The sequence below is a fragment of the Paralichthys olivaceus genome, chromosome 19, assembly GCF_024713975.1.
Source record: "Paralichthys olivaceus isolate ysfri-2021 chromosome 19, ASM2471397v2, whole genome shotgun sequence".
Classification (NCBI taxonomy): domain Eukaryota; kingdom Metazoa; phylum Chordata; class Actinopteri; order Pleuronectiformes; family Paralichthyidae; genus Paralichthys; species Paralichthys olivaceus.
The window spans coordinates 7,642,501-7,666,760 of record NC_091111.1 but is presented as its reverse complement, the minus strand read 5'-3'; the positions used below and the strand labels follow the sequence as shown (position 1 = coordinate 7,666,760).

At 41.3% G+C, this 24,260-nt stretch overlaps 2 protein-coding genes and 1 long non-coding RNA gene across 10 annotated transcripts in view; 2 read left to right on the top strand and 1 right to left on the bottom strand.

The window, feature by feature from the left end:
- The window catches only part of pak5 (p21 protein (Cdc42/Rac)-activated kinase 5), a 63,936-nt gene extending 46,254 nt beyond the window's left edge, over window positions 1–17,682 (top strand). For all 7 annotated transcript variants that reach the window (XM_020091621.2, XM_020091618.2, XM_020091617.2 and 4 more), the window contains 9 exons: window positions 2,698–3,537; window positions 7,785–7,994; window positions 8,512–8,653; window positions 8,763–8,917; window positions 10,153–10,286; window positions 14,223–14,349; window positions 14,766–14,891; window positions 15,562–15,696; window positions 15,797–17,682. In XM_020091621.2, the coding sequence (XP_019947180.2) occupies window positions 2,698–3,537; window positions 7,785–7,994; window positions 8,512–8,653; window positions 8,763–8,917; window positions 10,153–10,286; window positions 14,223–14,349; window positions 14,766–14,891; window positions 15,562–15,696; window positions 15,797–15,952 (2,025 nt within the window). In that variant the 3' untranslated portion in view covers window positions 15,953–17,682. The remainder of the gene's footprint in view (window positions 1–2,697; window positions 3,538–7,784; window positions 7,995–8,511; window positions 8,654–8,762; window positions 8,918–10,152; window positions 10,287–14,222; window positions 14,350–14,765; window positions 14,892–15,561; window positions 15,697–15,796) is intronic.
- A 1,434-nt stretch (window positions 17,683–19,116) lies between these two features.
- The window catches only part of LOC138405503 (uncharacterized), a 26,342-nt gene continuing 21,198 nt past the window's right edge, over window positions 19,117–24,260 (top strand). Inside the window, exon 1 of one of the 2 annotated variants that reach the window (XR_011239262.1) lies at window positions 19,117–19,418. This is a non-coding gene — a long non-coding RNA (uncharacterized lncRNA). The remainder of the gene's footprint in view (window positions 19,419–24,260) is intronic. The other variant, XR_011239263.1, reaches the window with a different exon arrangement.
- lamp5 (lysosomal associated membrane protein family member 5) overlaps window positions 21,258–24,260 on the bottom strand; it is a 5,405-nt gene continuing 2,402 nt past the window's right edge. The window contains exons 5-6 of the mRNA XM_069514515.1: window positions 23,530–23,718; window positions 21,258–22,390 (exon numbers count right to left, since the gene is read on the bottom strand). Of these exons, the coding sequence (XP_069370616.1) occupies window positions 22,215–22,390; window positions 23,530–23,718 (365 nt within the window). The 3' untranslated portion in view covers window positions 21,258–22,214. The remainder of the gene's footprint in view (window positions 22,391–23,529; window positions 23,719–24,260) is intronic.

The following is a 24,260-nucleotide window of genomic DNA, read 5'->3' as shown; positions in this document are numbered from 1 at the left end:
ATAGCAGAGGCCTCTGAAGAGAGCGCTCCCTCTTTTACATTGATACTATAATCTGCTCTTTAGAAAAACAGAAACTAACAAATAAAAGCTGTCCTTGGAGAATTTAAATCCAAGAAATTGGCTGTTACCATGGTAACCTGCACTAATAATTCAAAAGGCTGCAATTAGCTTATGCTGTATGCTTTTATTTTAGTAATGTAATGGAGTAATATATGCATTTTACATTTAGAGATGTGCTACTATACTGTTTTCTTCTGGTTTGAAGAGTACGCAAATCTGCCACTGGAAAATACTGTTTTTAGAATGGCAAGTGATTTCTGGTAGTGTGGTATTTTAGCATTAGCTACACTACCATATATTCCTTTATTTATTTATTGGAGTTCTTTTTCAGTTATGACTGACAAACTAGATAATAAAATATGCTAAGGAGATTTAATTCACCGAAAGTACCTATATCATGAAATGTATCTTTGAGCAAAACTCAGACCTTCCTGTTGATGACTGGAAATGTAGAGAGGTTGCCTTTATTGGGATCAATCAAGTCTTAGGAAAAGATAATCCTTCTTCTATAGACTGTGGTTGAGCCACAGTCTCATGAATGAATGAGACGACAGCAGGGCAGTTTGCAGGTATAGCCGAGTAAAGGCGACTAGATGTATCCCTGTGTCAACACAATGTTTGCTCAGTGTTGATGATTATCCCAGCTTTTCTGAGACTCTGCCTCAGCACATGTGACATGGACAAACCGCAGCAGAGACAAGTATGACAGCCGTGTGACGGACAGCGAGGCGTGAGTGCTGTCAAAGGGTGGCTAACAACTTGCTGATGTGACAGTGTCGGGGCTAATGTGCAGTTCAGCAAACACTCTCTGATGTGGAAAAGGCTAACGAGTGTGGAACAAGCGAACAATACAATAGGTCTGTCATAGTAAGACTTCACAAAAGGCCAAAAAGGCTCCAGTGGGAATCAAACAGCTGTGAAACTGGCAGGCTGGATTAAAGTTAACGTAATTACTACTTGAATTTAGTTAATGACATCCTTGGAAATATAGCTTTCAGTATTTGTAGGGAAGCAGTACAATACCAATTCTTTGCTTGGTTGCACAAAGAACTGTTCACCTTGAAGTTTCAGTGAAGCTCGACTCCCCAAACTTGAGAATCATGTTGTCGTTGCTGTGACAGAGAAAACCCCCCATTGTCTCAGACAGGCTGTTGTCGTGATCGACAAAGTCACTTAATGAGTCCCAGTTTCCGCTGCTATGGAGCACTGGTCACCATTCAAAGTTTATTAATATTGAGCGTATAACATGTCCAATTGCGCCAACTTCAATACTGCACTCCCTTGGGCCCTTAACAATACACATGTCAAGTGTGAAGCCTATAATATGAATGGTTTAGATAGAATAGAAGAGTTGCAGGCTTTTAAAAACCTCACCAGTATGCATTGGGTAGTAATTTTGGGGAATAGGCAGGTGATTGAAACCTTAAAAACATCAAGATGCAAATACAAATACTTCCATGAAGTACACCAGGGATATAAGGAGAGGAAAAGAAAGTAGGGATGACAAAGATTTGTAAGAGAACTGAGATTGTAAAAAATGTGACAACTGACAATATGTTGATGGGAGGATTTATTACTTGAAGTACTTGGAGGCTGTATAATACAGAGAAAACACTACTGCAACACGGTCGCAGATACAAAAATAAAATTTCGCAGTTCTGTTTGATCATGACAAAAAGCTCTCAATTAGATTATGTAAGATTTTGAAATTCAAATAATCCCCACAGCTCAGCCTCCCCTCAGCGCTCAGCAGTCACGCAACATGTTTCCATTGTTCTAATGCAGTCCTTCCTGTCATGTCCAAGAGGGAGAGGAGATAAAAGCCATGTGTCTGCGGCCTGGCGGCTTTTGCCATTGCTCTTGTGGTTTTTTTCACTGTGTGGAGGTGGTTAACAGTCAACATGAAAAAAAAGTACACATACACACACACACACACCATGTGTACAGCTGTGGCACCAGTTCCCCATGACTCACGACACAGCCGTGTAAAGGGCTTAACACAAGGTAGGAGGGGATAAGCAGCACCCCTGATGTTTAAGCTGCCGATGCTTTGAAGCAGATGTGAGCATACGTGTTCAGCCTCTCTCTCCTCCTCGCCCTCTCTCAGTTTGTGTGTGCAAGCGCATGCTCGCGTGCCTCACGAGCACTAAACCACACGTCACGACTATTAATGTTTCCTGATCAGCCTGCTGAAAATGAAGCTAATCTGTTGCAAGGGAAATGGGGCAGGAATTTTCTCCTTAAATCCACCAGCGGTTTCCTTCTATCATCCGAGATATCCCACAATTTATCTCCATGCATTTTCTAGCTGCATCCCATCTCACAACAACTGGTGGTTGTTTAGACCAATGCCTGCTGATCCTCTCCGGTGACCAACACCAGCATTAATTTATCGCAAGTTATGATTCATTTCATACTTGTCACAAAGCCCTGATACACATGCATTGAAATTCCAGCCTTAAAAATGTATGTTTTTTAGTTAATTAAAGTGGAATTTCAATTCATCTTTCTATTTTCAACCAGGAATGATTAAACTGAAATCAAATGTCCTGCAACCCACAGTATCAGGGCTCCATCAAACTCTCAGACAGCAGCCTCTCTGCATGTTAAGTGTAAATGTGTTTGTTCTTCTTGTAGACCATCGTTCGAGGTAACCGGCCACCCAAAGATGCATCCATCAATGGCCTCCTAGAAGAGTTCGACAACATCTCAGTGACACGCTCCAACTCCCTGCGTAAAGAGAGTCCACCGGGTCCCCACCAGGCTGGAAGCAGCTCCAAACCCTCAGGCAGTGGTCATCCCAACGCCCCGGAGGAGAACGGATTCAACCACTACTACTCCCGCTACTCCTGTGACTTAGACACCGCCAGCAGGGACTTCTCTCTGGACCCTGGCAAGCCGAGCTTCTCCATAGATGGGGACTGGGCAGTGGGGAGGCACTATCGATTCACCAAGCAGAATGGCCACTCGCACCCCATACGCAGCCCCTTCTACCCAGACGCCATGCCCCAAAAATCAGACTATGGCAAAATGCCGCCGGACTACCACACCTACCTGGAGAGCAAAGGGCGCTCAGTCGATGAAGTGGCCTCCACCGTGGGGAGCGGGGTGGGTTCCAGTGGCTACTATCGGGCATCTGTGGGGGGCTCGTCCAGTCAGGACTACCGGGACACTTCAGTGGGCACGCCATCTCGTGCTTCACTACACAGTGAGCAGATCAACTACCCAGACAGTGAGTGGAGCTATGGTGGCCTGCGGGACGAATACGAAAAGCGACCCAAGAGTTCCTATGTGACGCAGACAAGCCCTACGCCAGCTATCAGGCAGCGATCTCGGTCAGGCTCCGGGCTGCAGGAGCCAAATGTCCCCTATGCAGCCAGCGGCGCTTTCAAGCACCCTCCACAGGCCCATCCATACAGCTCCTACACCTACCCTCGCCTCTCGGAGAGTCTCGCTAACTCACAGACCATAGCTAAGGTAACTACACAAAACCCTAAACTATGCACTATTTATGCAACAGTATGAATTTATATAAAAGGCCTATTCATCGAGGAAAATAGTTGTGACAAGGATTTTAGTAGTGTTTACTCTGTACTGCAGAGCATATTTTATAAGCTACCAAATTGCAGTGGCTGTCCAGGAAACATGTTTCAACACAACCCTGACAAGTCTGTAGAAACATTTCAGAGAAAATTACACAGATGTGTGCCCACGTTTAGTCCCACCTCCCATCCACCTGCAGTCACATTTAAATATTCCTCCCTTTTCCCCTCCACTCTCTCAGCCCAGGTTTCTTTCACAGTCTCTCTTTGTACATTTCTTTTCTGGTCCTCTTGCCAGATAGACAGTGTCAGCAGCTAATCTACTCTTCTCTAAAGGATGCAGCCACTGCCACATACAGAATTAGCCATCCTCAGTTGCCACTGTCTCCGCACACAGATCAATTAATGCGCAGGTTGACCATCGACCAGAAAGCTGTGAATTACACAGACCAGACACAGAGAAGCACAAAGTAATGTAGTAAAGAAAGAAAGAGGCGAGAGGCAATGACATGGCAGGAAGAAATGAAAAAGGAAATGAAATCCTCAGAACCTCAAGTAGACATGACTGAATCAGAGAAGAACTGGCAAAAACATGAAATCAACTGTCATGTTTTGGTACTAATTGTGTTGTTTTACAATGATAAATGTTATGTATCTCAACCGCTTCTGCTACTACTACAGTAAATAAAAAGATGTTCCTAAGGTATCATGACAAAAGAGGAAATCTGAGTAACATGCTGTCAGATTTGTGCAGAGGCCTCATATCTACCACCACTACCTGCAGACAATAGAGTGATTTCTGACTCAGGCTAGTGTGGAAAGATGAACAATAATAATGACAATACAAGGTACTGAGAATTGTATTCAGGTTTACAAAAAAATATTTTGTATGCCCTTTACAGAAACTGCTGTGGGATTTTATATATATGAGGGTGCCAGATTCACTATTATGACATCATTATTTATGATACTTGTTGGGTCAGTCAAATCAAAGATCATTGGTGTTATTAATGGAAATAAAAATCTAAAGGACAAGGTTCAGGTCAGGTTAAACAGTGACACAGCAGTGTCATCTGCATAGAATTGACATTTTGAGCCCAGAGGCTATACTTACACATGAATCTTCCTAACCAAGGATTTGAAATAAAATTATATTCAGCAGAAAGCCAACGATATAAAAATGTAAACTGTGCAGTAAATGTAAAATGACCGACTTGATTACGAGTAAAATTGCCCAGTAGCATGACCTGATATTGACATTTAATAGGCTATTGCTTCCTCTTGTGTGAGAAACACCTTCACTGCAAGCTCTAGTGACCGAGTGTGTGTTGCAGTCTGTGATGTTCTCCAGTGGAGCTGTGGGAGAGGCAGAGACACCCAAGAGATTTTTCCCACACAGAGACTCCGAGAGCAAACAAACGTCCCATGCTTTAGTGGTTGTGTAATGTAACCATATGTTTCCAGTTGTGATTCTTTTATGCCAGTATTATTAAACAGAACTGCCTTTGCAGCTGTAGGACATATTAGAATACTGCAGGTTAGTAGAAGATTTTAGCGGGGAGCAAAATATGCAGCGAGTCAATGCAACAGCAGGGGTTCGGTCACTTTGTTCATATCGTTCTCCAAAGTGTTCAGTGCCCCATTAGGTCCGTTATACAGGAGTGTGTACTGCTCTCCAATATCCCTCCTTCACACCCAGTGAGTCCAGTAGCTGAGAGGAAAACTGGGTTTGCTGATGTAGATCCCAGGGTGCCTTGATGAAAAACCATTTAACCTGCATGCTTCAGTAAATAGCTACTCAGTAAAAAAAAAACAAGAATGCAAGAGTAGCAGGATTGGAAGTGATGCAGGGAGAGGTCATTTTTTTCTTATATATTCTTTATTATCCCCATTTTCTGAGTTTCTTTTTCTTAAGGAGGCACATTTACTTCTCTGGAAATGTGCAGTTTGTAGTCAATGCAAATATTTAGGACTCAACTCATCCACAACTTGTGTAATGATCTAAAAAGACAGAAAATGCTGTAAGAAAAAATCCCTCTGACTATGTTGTATGGTGTATTTTTGTTAACAGATTTGATGTTTAATTGGTTGTTTATGTGTTTAAATGAAATGAATAGAGGCTGTGATGAAGTGCGGTGGTGGAATCAATGTGCGCTAATTTGCCTTGTAGTGTTTGAAGATTTTTCAGCAGTGATAAGGGGGAAAAAACAAGGAGTCATCTGGCAGCTTAAGAATCACTATTCTTCTCGGCTCATGGACCCTGTAACAAACCCACCCCTCTCTATCCTCTCTCCTTCTCCGCCTTTTCTTCCTCTTCCCTCATTCAGCCTGCTCACACCACTGAAGTAAATCCTTCTTTTTCGCCGCTGTTGTTGGGAGCCAGTGGGGATGTAACAGTAGACAGCCCAGAGACTCGGCCACACACAGACACATGCACACACACAAAGACACAAACAAATACACTCCCTCTCTCCTCCTTCCATTCTCCTCCTCTCTCTTTCTTTCTGTTTGGTGGCGAGTCTGAGCTCAGTGCCGCAGCTCTCGGTGACAAATTGATGTTGCGGCACTTTCCCTTTCTGCAGCCTTAGCATAAAACTGGCCGAACGATGTTCCACCGCGGAATTCAATTTCACAGTTGAGTTAGGTTGTTGATTACCCTGCCAAACTCAGATTAATGCACGTTTAACCAACATGGATCAGGAGACCCCTGGCTGACAGCCAGCTAGTGGTACTGGCCAATGATAGTGGGGCGCTAGGCTGGGCTGTCCCAGTGGCAGCCCGCCCCTCCATCGCGCACATACAGAAACACGCACACACACATGCACACACGCACACACACACACACACACACACACACACACACACACATACAAGCACACACACACCTGCCTTGAGTGATTGATTAAAAGAGTTCACACCATGTAATTATACACCATTCTAACATATCAGTGCTCCTCCTCCTCCTGCTCTGTGTGTGTGTGTGTGTGTCTGTGTGTGTGTGTGTGTGTGTGTGTGTGTGTGTGTCTGTGTCTGTGTGTCTTTGTCTAAGTGTAAAAAAAGGCACACAGAGAGAGAAACAAATAAAAGGAACGGGAAAGAGATGGATTTTTCTTTTATCCTCTTGAGAATGTATGACTAAAAAACCTGCTGGTTGAAGAGCATATTTTGGGGCTGTTGCAAACGTAATTCAATTGAATCTCTACATGGTGGAGTTAGCATGATTCACTCCTATCGACTGTCCTCGAATATTGATATTTTACCTTTGCACTGCATCTTTTTCTTTTTTTCCTTTGGTAGATACTGTCTTTATATGCAGGCTGTCGCTTCATTCATGACTGCGGCTGTTTTTATATATGATGCAGTTGAACATGCAAAATTGATTTCAACATTTAAGCCAAGTTAGGCACCATAATATGTTTGCATCACTATTCAATCCATTATACTGTGGTTTAGACAAGTCAGTCTGTCCTTTTCTGTTTTCTATTAGCCATGACCATTGTTGCAGAGAACAGGTTCCACCTTTATACACTGACATTGTTTGATGCTGACTATAAAGTCACTGAGTTATGAAATCAGTACTAGTGTTGTCATTTGTGTCATTTGAGAGTGTTTGTGTGTGTGTACACCAGGCCTCTTTATGAGTCAGATAATTTAAGCTGAGTCATACAACTGAGCTTTTAATAGGTCTTTCTAAGTTAAACTCAACATTCTCGCTGTGTGTGTGTGTGTGTGTGTGTGTGTGTGTGTGCGTATGTGGGTGGGTGTGTGTGTGTGTGTGTGTGTGTGTGAGTGTGTGTGTGTGTGTGTATACGCTCACGTGTTTCTGGGATCTTGAGGAAGAGGTGTGTCCCAGATCTGGATTCTCTCTTGGCTCCTAGTTGATGAATGGAGCAACTGAGGAGCATTGTGGGATACTAATGATAAAGTATGGCCCCTGTCCTGTCGACTAAATGATATCCATTAAGTTTGTTGCGGGCCAACGTACCTGCTGCCTTACCTGGGAGTAGAGCCGACATTTTACTGTGTGCTCATGCATGTATTATTCAGCGCTCAGGAACGCCATAACTCGGGAACAGTATGGGAGATTGTCACCATATTTGCTGAAAGTTACTCATATTTCTAGTTGTTTTTTAATTTTGAGATCAATCGATTAAATAACCTTGTCATTTCTGTCTCCTCCAGGGTGACTACGAGCGTCCATCACGTGACGGCAGTCCCCAGGTTATGGGCATTGACACCTACCCCCGAGGGCCTCTTAAGCTACCTCAGAGCCATACCAAGCCACCAGGCTACCCCCCAGCACACTTACCCTACCCCCCTGTCTTTCACCATTACAAACCCTCACCCTACCATCACCCTCCCTCCCAGCCGAGCCCACCGTACACCCCTCAGGTACAGTATGCTCACAGTCAGCATTTTTAGAGCTGATACACATAAAAGTTTAATCAGCATCATGTCATTTGAATGGGATAATGATTTGTTAAACTATGGTTAAACTGCCTAGTGACATTTTTTTTATTTCCGAATAAACTTAAGTGTTATGATCAATATGCTGTGAGCTTTTATAATAAAAAAGCCATGCAAAACCTAAAAACACATTAGATTATCTAAAAAAAAGCATTGTCGACAATGGAAAATTAGCCTGAAAAGTAGGCGTTTTGGAGATACCATGATTTCACATATCCTGTAGATTATTGTAGGAAAGATGCTTTTTATTCTGTTTTCAAGTCTCTGTAGTTTAAATATGTGTTTATTGCATGCATTTGGTAACCCATTCAGATTAAGACCAGTCAATGTTAATTACAGTTTTTTGCATGAAAATGACCTCAAAGGTCCCTTTAAGTTTCCCAAATTCAATAACTGCAGGAAAATAACATTTAATTTTTGCTATGCGTGTGTTTCCATCTAGGGGGCGTACTCACAGCCTTCATCACCTTACATCCCCCCGGGGGCCTATCCCCCTCCTTCCTGGGGTTCTAGCTCGGATACCCAACCCTCTAGAGTCTCCCACGAGCAGTTCAGAGCTGCACTTCAGCTGGTGGTCAACCCAGGTCAGAAATGGAAAATGAAATGAGAGAGATACGGAAATGCTTCACGTGCCCCCCCTTTTAGTTTTCTGGTGCTACATTAAAACTGAGCTGTGTTTTTGCTTTGCTACAGGCGACCCTCGGGAATACCTGGACAGCTTTATCAAGATCGGCGAGGGCTCCACGGGTATTGTGTGCATCGCCAGCGAGAAACACAGCGGCAAGCAGGTGGCTGTTAAGAAGATGGACCTCAGGAAACAGCAGAGGAGAGAGCTGCTCTTCAATGAGGTGAGAGAGACTGACGGATTAACTGCAGTGTTGCTGGATCCAGTGAATGATAGGCACTCCTCAAAACTCCTCACATGTGAGATCAGAGCTCCCATTTGTCTCTGACTGTTGTTGGCTCAAACAAGCAGCAGCCCAGATGAAACCAGTTCAAGAAGTATCATTAAAGATGATTCATTTTATCCCTAATAGATGAAAATAAATATCCCTATTCCACAGAATTACATCAGCTTGCTTATTATAGAATAACACACGTTCAAATTTCCTCTATTTCCCTGTTCATGGCCATCCAAAGACACATTTTACATCCATAATAGAATTTATTTACTGAAAACGAAGCTATGTTCATGTTGAAGACCTTAGGCAACAAATAAATTCATGGCTAATTCTATTTATGGTTCAGCAATTATTGAAAAATGAGCTCTGTGTCATTTGCACTGAAATAAATCTTATTTGCAGAGAAACTTCATGATAGCTTGTTTTACATAAAAACGAGAATATATGCTGGTATACATACAAGCATGTGTGTACAGTGAACACAGATCTGAAGCTGTGGGTGTTCAGCTGAGAACTAATTTTGTTTATGTAATCTCATTAATTGCTGACTGTAATCCTTTTACAGTAATGCCTCCACTTGAGTTAAATTAATAAATAATTGTAATTACATGAATAAATTAAATAAAGTAATGAAATAGTGGATCATGTCTTTACAACATATTTAACATTCATTCTGATACAGTAATTAAATTTACAGACAAACACACACACAGAATATATATTTTTTAGGCCAAGGTTTGTAATAGCTCTACATCATGACACATTCCAATAAAAACACATAATTACAAAGAAACTGAAAAGGAAAAATATATTGAAATTAGGTAAAGCCATATTGCAATTAATGTGGACAATATCACAATTTGGGATTGGGTTATAATAAAAATAAATACTAAATAATGAAAAATAATAAAGTGGTATTTTGAGTGTGATTGCTTGGCATTTAAAGAAAATGCACAGATTTCTGATTTTTTTTACGTACATCACTTGAACATACAAAGTTATGAGCTTGTAAAGCAAAATACTAAAAACGTATCGCTATGGAAATCTACCCCCCACAGTATTTTATTTAATCAAATCGCAGGTTTTCAAGCTTATATAATTGAACAGGCTAACATTGGGATTGCGATTTTGATTATAATAATCATGTAGCACCAGTTAAAATCTGTCTCCCTGTGTTTCAGGTGGTGATTATGAGGGACTACCATCATGAGAACGTGGTGGACATGTACAACAGCTACCTGGTGGGAGACGAGCTGTGGGTCGTGATGGAGTTCCTGGAGGGTGGGGCACTCACTGACATTGTGACTCACACCAGGTAACCTTGGATTATGCTGGGGTGTAAAATAACAATAAAAAAGTCCTGAAGTTGACTCTGGAGTCAAACAGTCACAATCACAGAATTAAAAGAGTTAGAGGGAGTTCTAAGATCTAGACTGTTAGCTTTAAACAAATGAATGACGAGTCACAAGTAAAATCAATCACCCCTAAAATGAATCACCAAATATAGCAGAACGGGAGGACCAATTAAAGGAATAGTTTGACATTTTGGGAAGCACACTTCTTCACTTACTTGCAAAGAGATTAGGCAATCTAACTGCCACTACACCCAGGGGACAGCTAGTTTAGCAGATAGGCTGCAAACAGAGGTAACCATCTTATCTGTTTCTGTGTGAAGGTAATCTGCCTTCTAAACATAGACTGTACAGTTTATAAAGATGCATGACGTGTCTCCACTGACTCTCATTGTATAAAAGTAGATACGGGTGCCACCATCTTGGGCTTTTGACATTATGTGGAGTTAACAGTCATCAACATACTTAAACATATCGAAAAAGAACATTTTAATATAAATCAGTGTAATAAGATTTACTTAAATTGACATAGATGGTCTATGGAAACATTACATTTTTTTGTTTGGTCCATGTCCCATGCACTAACATGGAGGAGGCAGGGCTCAGGACCTATACTGCAGCCACCAGGGGGCGAGCAAGATGACTTGCTTTCATTTTGGGAAGTGGTCATGTCGTCCATCTTTACATACAGTCAATGCTTAAAACATGTCTGCAAGTCAGTAGTGGACATGTGTTAACGCTTTTGGTTGACACAAAAGTGTAACAAGTTGCCTGGCAACCAGAGGTTTTTACAAAAACAATACAACATGCTCAGTTTTATAGCTGCCAGTAGGCACTATCCATTTGGAAAGTGCCAGGCTAGCTTCCAGCCTTTGTGCTAAGTTAGGCTTATCAACCCCTTGCTGTTGTGGTTGTTGTGTAGTGGTTTCAATCTTCTTCTCTAGGTCTCGGCAAGAAAGACAATAAGCGCAACACCGAAATTGACAAACTGTTGCTATAAACAGCTGCATTTTGGACACACTCTGTGCAGAAGGACTGATGGTGATATGTGCATAAGTAAATAAAAGAAATAGCCAGTGTGATATTGAGTCAGACTGAGACAGCAGCCACATGGGAGAAGGTTCACATCCTCCATTTGTACTTGTTATGTCTGAATGATTCAAAAAGGGTTTAGCTGGTAATTTGTAAGTGAGCATGGGTTGTTAAAAAATCATGTGGACACATCAGTACACATCAGTAAAAAGACAAGCAGGAAATTCAAGCTGGTGGGTTGTCCAGTCCTGGTATTGGTAGTTTTTCAGGATTATTGTTCTCTAACTTTCCCTAATTGCTTCTCTGTTGTTGAGTCGTGCGTCAAAGCTGCCACCTCATTGTTTTAAGTTTACTTTGTGTCTGGTGTTTAATTACAGTCATTTGTGTGGAGTGTCAGAATTAGCACTGTGCGGTGTCGGATGCTAATAACACGGTCTGCTGAGGCTTTGAGTGTTCAGTGTGTGTATGTGTGTGTGCGATAGAGTTTCAGTACACATGTGCATGTACTAAAAGATATCTCAGTAAACAGGATACTATTGGGTACACGTTTATCTTTAACTCGCTCTCTTTGTCATCGTCTCTCACTCATAGCCACTCCATGTGTTGGATTTAATTTATACTAAATGTGAGTTTGAAATTTGTATTTTAAATATTCAAAGTCAAATCGGAATAATGGCACAAAGAAAGAGAGTAAAATACACATTTGTTAAATGGAACTTTCAAAGACATCATTTCACATGTATTATCACTGTATTATATTTTGTTTGGTTAATAGACATACAGATTAACCACTTTATGTAATTATTGTGCATCATACTATATGTATTTATGATGTAAGGAATACAGCGCTGTGTTTCTCCTCTGTAATTTCAGCCATATTTGTCCAGGTGAAAGCTTTGTGCTATTTCTGTTAAGCCTTTTGTTGTGGGAATAACTGCTGCCTGCCTCACGTTGCACAAGCCTCACCACCGCGCTGGGTCACTGGCAAGGAGTGTACACACAACGAGATTTTTGAACACGCACACACACACGGAACACACACAGAGGCGTGTCAGCAGTGGCAGAACAGCCGTCCCCGCACCTGAACTATTTCAATCACGTTCAAATTTCAATTATGCTTTGAGAGTTGGTTAATGAGCTGCACTTCACAGGGATTTTATCCAGTGTAAGTGCAAAAGCATATGTATTTGTGTTTACTGGTGTGTGTGTTTGTGTCTGTTTGTGTGTGTGTGCGTAGGTGTGTGTGTAATTCTCCCCCTGACAACCTTTACAGGCTCATTAAAATTGTGTTTTACTTTCTGTTTGAAACAATTTTCTATTTCAGCGAGCAGGCCTCGCTTTTGATTGTCTGCGTTCATTTCTGTGTGTGTGTGTGTGTGTGTGAGCGGGGGATAGGCGGCATAGGATGGGGTGGTGGGGGTGGGGGGTTGGTTATCGGTAAGAGGTGAATTGTCTTTGCGTACACGTCTCCATCCCCTTCACTCTGGGTTAGCCAGTTGTTTTTCCGTTAGCAGAAGGCTCATTTATTTCTCGTGATTGTAAATGCATACATGTGTGACAATAAAATCTGCTGCAGTGTGGTGTGGGTGTGTGTGTGTGTGTGTGTGTGTGTGTGTGGGTGTGTGTGTGGCCTGGGGGTTGTTTCACATAACGTATCTAAGTGACAACTCCTACAGTGGGATCTTTTAGAGATCGGTGAGTGTGAGTGTTAAAATGAGCAATCATGACTGTGGATGTCTTTACTGTCGTACACGTATGACATGTATGTTTGTTTCTTTAGTTTATGCTTGCAAATTAGTGTCTCTGTATCTGCACATGTACTGTATGTGCTGGCTGCTCAGAGTGGGGGCACACACACACACACACACACACACACACACACACACACACACACACACACACACACACACACACACACACACACACACAGCATGGTCGGGCCAGCTGGGTCTAGATGTTAATGTTCAGTGGAGCTGGGAGTTTGTGTGTGAGCTCAGTCAGACACACTGCATCGCCCTGTCTCTCCATATGGGACCCTCCTGCCTGCTGAGCACATCACAGCTACAGCCGCTGCAGGCTATATGGGGATATTTTCAAACCGGATTTCTGCTCCATATCAGCTGTGTAAGACTGTAATCTCTTTAGGATGACAGCAAAATCTGCAATCAGACATTGTATTTTCTACCTCTAAAAATGTTATTTAAAATATGGAAATATATTTCTCCATTTGGTGGTTATAATATCATCATATAATATCTACTTTCTTTGAATATAAATTAAGACTTTACTTTTTTCTTTACTTTTTCACAGCCTCCATACTATACCATTTCCCACATTGCACTACAGAGAAAGAAAATACAAAAGAAATACAGAAAACATGTGAATTAAGTAGACAAATTACTTACAACTTAAGTTTAGAATTCAATAAAAAATAAAAGGGAAAATTAGAATGAAATCAAATATTATTACAAAGTGAAAAAAAAATCCTGGATCGGCCCGTTGATCCCGATTCACACTAAAATTCATATGGTTCTTCCCAGACCCAAACCTAACAGGCAAAGAAAGAAGCAAACAAACGCCACTGAAAACATAACCTCCTTGGCAGGGGTAATTAAATGTCATTTGACAAATACAGTGGGACGATTACTATTAACTACTTCACAAGAGAGTTTGACATCGAGGGCAAAAAATAAATATTGATAAATGAGTGAAGACCGTCCCTTGCTTTTTTATGATTCTGAGGTTTTAGGACGTCTGGAAAACATTGAAAGTTTCCAGTGTTATTCTCTTCTACTTTCATAGTTATCGCTGACACATGTTTATGTGTGTGTGTGTGTGTGTGTGTGTGTGTGTGTGTGTCCTCACAGGATGAACGAGGAGCAGATTGCTACAGTGTGTCTGTCGGTGCTGAGGGCTCTGTCCTACCTGCACACACAGGGCGTCATTCACCGCGACATCAAGAGCGACTCCATTCTCCTGACCAGCGATGGCAGAGTAAGTGCATATGATGATTGTGTGTGTGTCTTTGGTTTGTTAATAAACCTGAAGATACTCACTTAAACTCATACCTTAGGTTTTAGTAACCATCACCATTGTTCCTGTCAGTGGCGATGTCGACACACTCTCTCACACACTCACTGACCTTCTCATGGGTGTCACTCCCGCTACTTGTCAACAGCCAGTGCCAGAAACTCATCATCATCAATTACCACTCATGCCCTAGTAATTAAATCCTGCCTAATGCCTCCGAACGAGCTGATAAGACATGATTAATTGAAGGATAATTAACCACTAATACAGGGATTAGTGTCTTCTATGAGAGCTCTTCATCACAATGGGTCAGTGCGCTTCTTGACTTCAGACACTGAGGTTCTGAACTAATACAGTCTCTGCTGCGTGTGTGTTTTCAGATCAAGTTATCAGACTTCGGCTTTTGTGCCCAAGTTTCCAAAGAGGTGCCCAAGAGGAAGTCCCTCGTGGGCACGCCGTACTGGATGGCACCAGAGGTCATCTCTAGACTACCTTATGGGACAGAGGTGAGGACTTTTTACACACACACGCACACACACACACACACACACTGGCTAACATTGCTATGTGTTGAATGCATAAAATGTATATAAAGATAGACGACACAACCGCTGTACAAAAGTGAAGCCAAAGCATCCTACATGTTAGTGGATAGGACATGGACCAAATTATAGTGAACAAAACTTAAAACAAGATGGATTCTGTCACTTTTGGTGGTTCTCATCATTCTAATGTTTGTTCAAGTGCTCTCTTTTGTGGTTGAATCCGTTATATGATGCTATAAAAATGTGGTGAAACGTCATGACTGTCTGCTGAGACTGACTCACTATTGGTCGAGAGCATGAATCGGTGGGACCTTGCAACCATGGCTCCATACCATGATGGCCACTGTGCGAGATGGCAAAGTTTGTAACCGGGATATTTTGGTGTCATTTCTCACTCATTGTGGGAACTGTTTGAGTTTTTCTATAATATTGTAAGGTCTCTACCTTACTTAGTAAACTGCCTTGAGATAATGTGTCAAATGAAATTGAACTTGCTTGTGGGTGAAAGTGTTGATGTGTCCATCTTCATTGACAGTATCAGTGAGCTGGATTGTAAAGAGGCTAAAGAAACGCAGTACTGTACAGGAGCATTTACTGCACTGACGAGAACAAATCTTTGGTGTGTGTCCAGGTGGATATTTGGTCTTTAGGCATCATGGTGATTGAGATGGTGGATGGAGAGCCCCCTTACTTCAATGAGCCCCCTCTGCAGGCCATGAGGAGGATACGAGACAACCTGCCTCCTCGGCTAAAAGAATCACACAAGGTAGATCTGTCGATACATAAAAAAATATAAGTCACTGTAAGTTCCTATATCTTTCAAGAGATAAAGGACCAGAGTTGAAGTATTTATTTCAATCCTCCAGGTGTCCTCGGTGCTGCGATCCTTCCTAGACCTGATGCTGGTGAGGGAGCCGTCTCAGAGAGCCACAGCCCAGGAGCTCCTCCAGCACCCCTTCCTCAAGCTATCGGGTCCTCCTTCCTGCATCGTCCCCCTCATGAGACACTACCGCCACCGCTGACCTGCCGGCCCACCCCTGCCCTTTTCCACACTGAAAACACACACATAGCCTACTGTACACACACACAACCAGGGTGGCACTGCCCTCACCCAGCCAAAACACTCCACCGCTCGGTGGCGAGCCACTAACACTCACACCTGTAACCGTGACGTAGATTAGCTTGAGGAATATCTAAGAAATATGTTTTAAAAAACCACACACGACACAGAAAAGAAGAAAAAAAAGTCTACTATTTTTAAAATATGAACTGGGGTAGAAGACTGTGCTGTGCCAGAGGAACTCAGTAGACATCCAGTAGACACGTGTGAGCTGGCTCGCCCTGTTGCCGTCTTCTCTCATACCAGACTGTGTCTAGCTCCGTGTAGAGTCGTCGTAGCCATCAGTAAAAGCTACAGAGGGCTGCGGGCAAGGTGGAGGAATCCTGGGAACTTGCTGCTCTGCTCAAGACCAGAGCAGCGGAGGGCAGAACAATCGGCTACCTGCGGAGAGAGGTTTTAAATGTGTAGTGACTGTCACGCAGCTGCTGCATCATCAGTCCATCTGAAGGACGGGCCGCGGCTCCGCTGGTTGAACAGAGATGGGGCTCTCTCTCTCTCTCTTCCATCTCCTTCTTCTCACACACTAACAGTGAAAATGTATTTTAGAGAAACTTGTAAGTTTTTCTGTACAGTTTTGATAATTTGCAGTATTTTATTGTGTCGTAACCATTGTGATATGAGCAGTATTAAACAGAGTTTCTGCAGAGATCTTTCCTACTGTTTATAATCCAGTTTTTGCTTAAAGATATGAGATATCCCAAATAAACCCACCTAAACCTAACTGTTACTAAAAATACTAAATATATTTATTATCTTACATTTGTAGACAGAACTTCCATTAAATGTTGGGAAAAAGGGTAATGTCAGAATTTTGTATGATGTTTTAAAGTATTTATTTATTTATTGGAATTGAAGTTTTATTTTTTGGTAGTGTGGCCTTTTTTTTGTTTATTTGGTTTTGTTTGTTTGTTCTGGTTTTGATTTACATTTCTAAAAGCGTGTCAGCGGACAGTGATATCAGTTGTTATTTCATACAAGCAATACCCCAAACCTATTTATGAAACCATGAAGCCCTGTATTTATGATACTGTAATTACACCATGCATTTAAATGTAGCACAGACTTAAGAAAAAAAAAAAAGATTTACTCTACGCAGATGTGTTTTCTTTAATATTAGGAGGCTCATCCTGTTTCTCTAAACGCTAAGAGGCGCCCATCCAAGACGCCTGCGTACCGCACAGATTTTAGGACGCTGATAAAAGGTCTCGTTTTCTACTCACATCGTCACTGTCATCATCTCACTCCTTATCCCACCTCCGTCAGAGACACACTCGCTATCACTGGAACTGTGCTGCCATTCTCATCTCTGGTTGGACCGGGAGAACAGTGTAATCCTCCTCCCTGCGTCGTTTTTTACCCATCATTCACTGTGATATGTAAATATGACTGTGTGTGTGTGAGTGTGTGTCAGTGTATGTCAAACAGCAGAAGAGGTAGAGCGTGTTTATCTCTGTACAACATCTGAAAGTGTGTGTGCGAGCGTGTGTGTGTGTGTGTGCCTCTGGCTAATCCTTGACAATGTGTCAGGACTTGAATGAGTAACACTTATCTGTGGTGTTGGCTTGTACAGTGATACTGCATGTTTGTTATCAGTGAAGCTGGTTTCAATTAAAAAACGCCCATAAAAACATTGAGATGTGTTGCATGGATTTTTCCTTCATTACCCTCGACAGCCTCCTCTTCTCTCTCAGTGTCTCATATCAAGCCGAGATTTTTTTTCTTTCAAACAGCACACTGTCCGATTGTTCGAGGGTCTTCCTTTCAGCCATCAACAGTCCATCTTCTCTTTGTTGTTTTGGTCCTCCCATATTCTCTGAATTCAACAGCTATCATTATCAACTAATTCACCCTAACTTCACCTCTGACCAGAGAAGCAGTGTTGCCATAATATACGAGGTTATTTCTCTTTCTTTCCTTTAAGCCATTTCCCTCTGAAGCACTATAATGGGATATTGATCTGGCTGGAACAGAGAATGGAGCTTCTTTCTCAGAGAGAGATACCTCTGCCAACGGCTCCAATAAATAAAAGTGCTGGGGCAACTCACAGACTGCAGGGCATCAGTGAGGATCAGGCTGAAGAGTGTAGAGTCACTCAGTTACTGTTCAGGTGAATGATATAATAATATCTACATATTCAACAACACACCATATTTGACGACTCCATGTTAATTGTGTCAAAACTCTGACAGTAAGAGGGTTGTTGGTCAATGTATTTTTTACTTTTATTGATTTATTATCCAAGAACTTTTTTCGACCCTGACCCTCACCCATTATCTGAGATTTACAGCAAGAAAAGTACACAATTAATACCATTAATTAATAGCAAAGTGTTTATTCCACAGTGACAAATTACACATGATAGGCTTTTTCAGGCTGACTGTGGTATTATTACCTCCGTCAGGGAGTTCAGGCTTTCACACCTGTCCATTTGTTTGTTGTTCTTTTCTTTGTAACATTACACAAAAGCAGGGAAGAACCCATTTAATTTTGGTGCGAATCTGGATCAGGGGGTGGATTTTCACTTTGTTTAAGACAGTGTTGATTTCTTATATGGATCTTGAAAGAAAAGAAAAATCTGACATTTTTAGATGAATGATATTTCTGCGTGTGTGCAATTTGGTGCAGATCCACATAAAAATCTGTATCTAGTGAATTTAAATGAGGTTTCATAAGAGGACTACTGGGCCTTTGTAGAGGTTTAAACTCTACTGAGTGCAATTAATTATATAATTAAAAATGTTTAATAAGTGAGCGAGTGAGTGAGTGAATAAGCTGGTTACATGATTATCTTTAAAATATTTAGTTATGTAAGGAAGGAATTAATTTAGTATTTTTATATTAATATAATATTCCAGGTAGTTTGGACAATTATTTGAAGCAGCATTTAGCTCCTTCAGCATTAAAACATAATAAGTAAAATGGATACATGTTAAGTAAAATACAATAATACTTCAACAGGTATTTGAGGAGACGTGTTTAACCTCCTGTGTAAAGTCTGTCTGCACCATAGGTCTGCACTCAGGTAGCTTCCAGGGCTCTGCCGTAAAGCATGCTGCTCTCCCGGCCCTGGTGTCGAACCGCGACAGTGACGTAAAGCAGAGCCAATCAGCAGCATTAGCTCCAGCTGTGAGTTTACTGAGAGTAAAACTGAGATTTAAACTTTGTTTACAACGACGAACAGTAAAATCACAATATGAAGACTTATTCTAACACCTGGATTCAGAAGCGAGTTCAGAGGTGAGGAAGTGGTGACTTGTGTTGAACTTTTTCTGGCGGAGGAAACGTTTCCGTGATGTTTTCCACGGTAACGGAGACGGAGAGGATTTTTTGTGGATTTCTGCCTCAACAGGAAACTGAACCAGCGACCGGTGAGTTCTTTTACATTGTTTGTGTCCATGTCTGATTGTGTCCATGTCTGATTGTGTCCATGTCTGATTGTGTCCCCTGCTACAAACACACACTGACACCCTGCGTTGTGTTAGCAGCATCGACTGTGCACCTGTTGTATGAGTTGTGCTATCTCTCAGGTTGTTGAGAAGCTGTTGTGTGTAAGTTGTTGTGTTGAAGCTGTTGTGTTGAAGCTGTTGTGTTGAAGCTGTTGTGTTGAAGTTGTTGTGTGTAAGTTGTTGTGTTGAAGCTGTTGTGTAGATGTGGCTGAAGCTGAGCCACAGTTCCTGGTTGTGAGTTTTGTTGTCATTACAAAACATGACGTGAGAGGGACCGACACTGCTGAGGTCCTGCTAAGCAGCATGTTATGTTTGCAGGAACGTGGGTCTGAGATCAACGGTGTTATTGTGTGTTTTTAGTTCATTTGAATTAAGCAGAAAACTAAGAGCTACATGTGTTCTTTCTGTAGATCTAGATGCTTTGTAAAGTTGACAACTACACTCTTTGCTATCTAACTAGTAAGTCCTCCAATCAGGGCCTGATAATGTGGAACATTGTAATTGTGTTACTCATTTTCTGTCATGTTTGTGGACTAATGTAGAGGACAGTCTGTTGGCTGGTCATCGTTCAAATCATTTATGTCAGTAGAATATACCGCTAACACTCAATCAACATAATACCAACCAATGTCAGAGTTTTAAGAATAGAATATGTATTCTAGACTTTGATGAGAAACTAAATGAAATTTGATAATGTTAAATAAAGTTTTTTAACACTATAATTTAACTCATAAAGGTGTATGCCTGTAAAAACAATATAAATGAATTTGAGCTGAATGCCTAAATAAATATTTTTATTTGACTTAATGTTACATTCAGTTTAAGCAGATGAGAAAAGTGACTGAGTCTAAAGAACAATTTACAGTTCAAAAATATCCCAGTTCAGCCCTAAATACCTTATGAATAATACTAAATCCTGAAACTGTCGTGAGCTCACTAACATGATGATTGGGCAGCATTTCTGACTAATCTCAATGAATTGTTTGGTTCTTTAAAATCTCAAACATGACGTCCTCTGCTGCCTTGTTTTGTCCAATCAACAACATAAAACCCAACCAAATTCATTTAATTGTCGTATAAGAAAGAGAAGCAGCAAATCCTACAGCTGGAGAGAAAGGAACCAGAGATAATCTTCAAAACTGACTAAAATGATGAATTGAGTATCAAATCAGTTGGTGATTTATTTGTTTATTGCCTAACTGATTAATGAACTGATTTGCTTTGCTTTATAGAGAATGCAGTGTTAAAGACACTTGTCCCTTGTTTCCCATTTTGTTGGTGTTGTTACCAGATTTATCTGAGCTTAGTCAGATTTTACAACAGTCAGAGGATAAGAGGAAAAGTTTGAACGAGCTTCTCAGGTCTTGAGTTGACCTTTCATCAAAATATCACTTCCAGTAGCTGAGGGTAAAACTGGGTCGAGGGGCTCTGACTTTGATGTCCGAGGATGATGTATGATGCCCATGCTTCTGAAACAAATAGGTGTCACTGACACAAATGCTCTGTTTATTTTCAATTAGATTTGTTCATATTGTGTTTCCTTCCAATGGCTCAGATTCGGACAAAAAAATCAATACCTCATCCCTGCAGTGTCTTTACTCACATCAGGTATATTAGTCACCTGCAGGCCTTCTATTCCACTCTCGTCTTGTTTAATGTGTTTTAATCCAAAACAACGAAGAAACTGTGACATTCAATTTGAAAGATTGAAGACACTGTACTGTTGTGATGCTAATAGAAATAACTTCACTGAGGTGTGGAGATGATTCCATTAATTTATTTAATGAACAGAAGAATACTGCACAAGATTGCATCAGCAGAGGTTTATGCATAGACTTTGTTTCTGAAAATATTTTACACATTATTTTTTTAATTTCATAACCTCTGCATTTCATAAACACCCATATGGCATTCTGATAAATTCTTCAGTATTAGTATAGACGTTTTTTTAGTCAGACTTTCTTTTTTTTTTTTTTTTGATATGTTTCATACATCAGCGTGGAGAAAAGATATTTAAGTCGAAGCAAAAACATTGCAACTCTTAATGCCACAGCACTGTACACACTACAAGACTTGTCCACTGTCAACACTATGGCTGCATTCAAAACTGAAATAAAAAGGGACTCTTGAACAAAATTGTGTTGAGGTTAGCAAATACAGAACCAACAGTAGGTAATTAATTAAGTAGCAGCAGTTTCAGAGAGGAGAGGATGACAAACAGCAGACACTCAGGCAAATATCTAAAATCTCTTCTGAAGACAATTGGATAAAAATGTCTGAAGTGATGAAGTAGGCCTCAGTGATGTCAGGAAAGAAAGAGGTGATTTTCAAATGTCATACAAACACCAATCTGAACAAAAATCTATTTTAGTTTCTTAAAGGCGTAAATTAATGTTTTTATTTTCATTAAAATTCTAACCACTGTGATACAAACTATGAATTTATGGCACAAAGATTCACTTCAGCAGCCAGGTGTTTGATTTTTGTGGGTTGACCCTCCAACTACATCCATGCTAGGCCCCAAGCTGTCCCGTTCACCTGTGTTTTAGCTGCTGGAAAGTTCCAGTGGGCCTGCAGTGCAGGCTACACACATTTCTTCTTATCAGGGGATCAGTCTATGGCCGACCACTTTCCTCTGGTGTTAGGCCTGGGACATGGAGGATACAAGTCTTTTATCAGGGTAGCTTTGGAGAGAGCCGGGGGAGCCGCTGCTGCTGACTACATGTTCTTGTACATGGAGCGATCTCTGGGGAGCTGAGGTTGGGGTGCTGTCAGCTTTAGGTGGAAGTGGTAGACGGTGAGCGTGATGACAATGATGAGAGCCAAAATGAGACCCAGGACGATGGGGAGGGTCTCTTCCAGGCGCTCCCGCTGGTCGGTGATACACTTGTAGGCTGCATAGAGTGAAAGACACAGTCAGGCTTCAATTCTGGCTGCAAGTAACATTAAGATTCATTATTGATTAAACTGCCAATAATTGATTTCCTTGAATTTTAATAATTTTTGTAGGTTATTTGTCCCATTTTGTATTGATCTAAACTTTACATGTAACGTAATTTCTATAAATTCACTGAAATAGTTACCATTTATTCATGACATGAAGCTACATTAAGTGTAAAGGATTTATTTAATGTTATGATATTTATCATTACCTCTGCCAAGGAGGCTATGGTTTCACCCCCTTAGTTGGGCAACAGCTGTTAGAGGTATGCATACTGTACATGCAGCATGCAGCTTGTGTGTGTGAGTGTGTTGCATGGCTGTGTGTAATTGGAGTGGATAATGGAGGCGGCGTCCATGTGTGTCTGCTCCCAAGGGATTCATTTGCTAAATGACACAAGTTTCAAACAGATGCTTCCTTTCTCTCTCATTCAGTTATACTACTGGATGCCTTTTGTGCATCAGCTCCGCTAAATTCATGTTAGCTTGGACATATCTTCTGTGTTTGTAAGGAGGAAGGACATCAGAACATGTGGCGGCAGATGAGAGGTGATGTTGCTTCTCCCTGTGGACAGCAGTATATGCCCACTATAGGAGAACGGCATTGCAGCACAGCCTAGTTTACAGCAGTTCAGAGCAAATAATTCTTCCAAGGTGATTGGCTTCAGAGGACGGTCAGGTTCACTGAGTATGTCTATAAAAGCTGCATTGAGGGCAAGGATATGACTGTACTCATAAAGTCCTAATGACTCTCTCTCTCTCTCTTTTTGTCTCTTTTGTCTCTCTTGCATCCCCACCCCCTCTTTTCTCTTTTTACCCAGTCTTCCTCTCTGCAGCCCAAAGTACTACTCACACTGCAGCAATAACCCCCCAGAGAGCTGTGTGTGTGTGTGTGTGTTTGTGTCAGTAAGTGTGTGTGTGTCAGTGCAGAGATGTAAGGCCACAGCACAGCAACCTCTGTGTTTCATGATCGTCTCATCATCTGTTTCTTCATGATATGTGACTAGAAAACAGAATCCGTGAGTGGTGAAGGTTGACTTGTTCCTCGTGGCTGTGTTGCTCAAGGAAGGAATCATATCTAGGTTGTTCTTACGTTCACTGAACATGAAGTCAGAGGCGATGTCAAAGGGCTGGATCTGGATGTCGTACATGGAGACGGTGACACCCTTCTGGTGGTCACTGGAGATTAGGGTGATGGTCTGCTGTGCCGCGCACACAAAGGAGTGCTCAGCGGGGGTCACCAGGGCCGACAGGTGGTGGGTGCTAGCTGTGTGCTTCCCAGCTGGAGAACAGAGTCATTAAAGAATATGAAGTAAGCAGGAAGTTATGTTGTAGTGTAGTGTTTAAGGGTTGTGTGTTAGCCCCCCATTCATTAAGCATGAAAACTAGATTCAATAATAATTTGTCATGATTTTCAGTGTCAGTTGGATGGATCATTGCTTGGATTGATCATTAAAGCAAAAAGACTAAAAAAAACTATACAAAAAATAAACAAAATATTGCCAGTAGTCCATAAAGTGATTATAAATTTATGAGAGATGTGTTTGTTGTAGTGTCTGACAGGAGGCAAATGTATGCATCCGTTTTGATTTCTTATTATAAAATGCATGAATATAGTAGGAAATATGATAACATTCGTGTAAGTTATTATAAAAAGGGGAAGGTTACAAATTTGAAATCAATAATAATTTGGCTTGAAAATCAAAACTGGATTGTGTACGTGGGCGAAAATCTTAAAGCCTTGCATGAATCATTCTGTAATTCCATCTGAATGCTAATGTGAGGTGAATGAGAGCTGTAGTTGCGTTCAAAGCAGGCAGGATG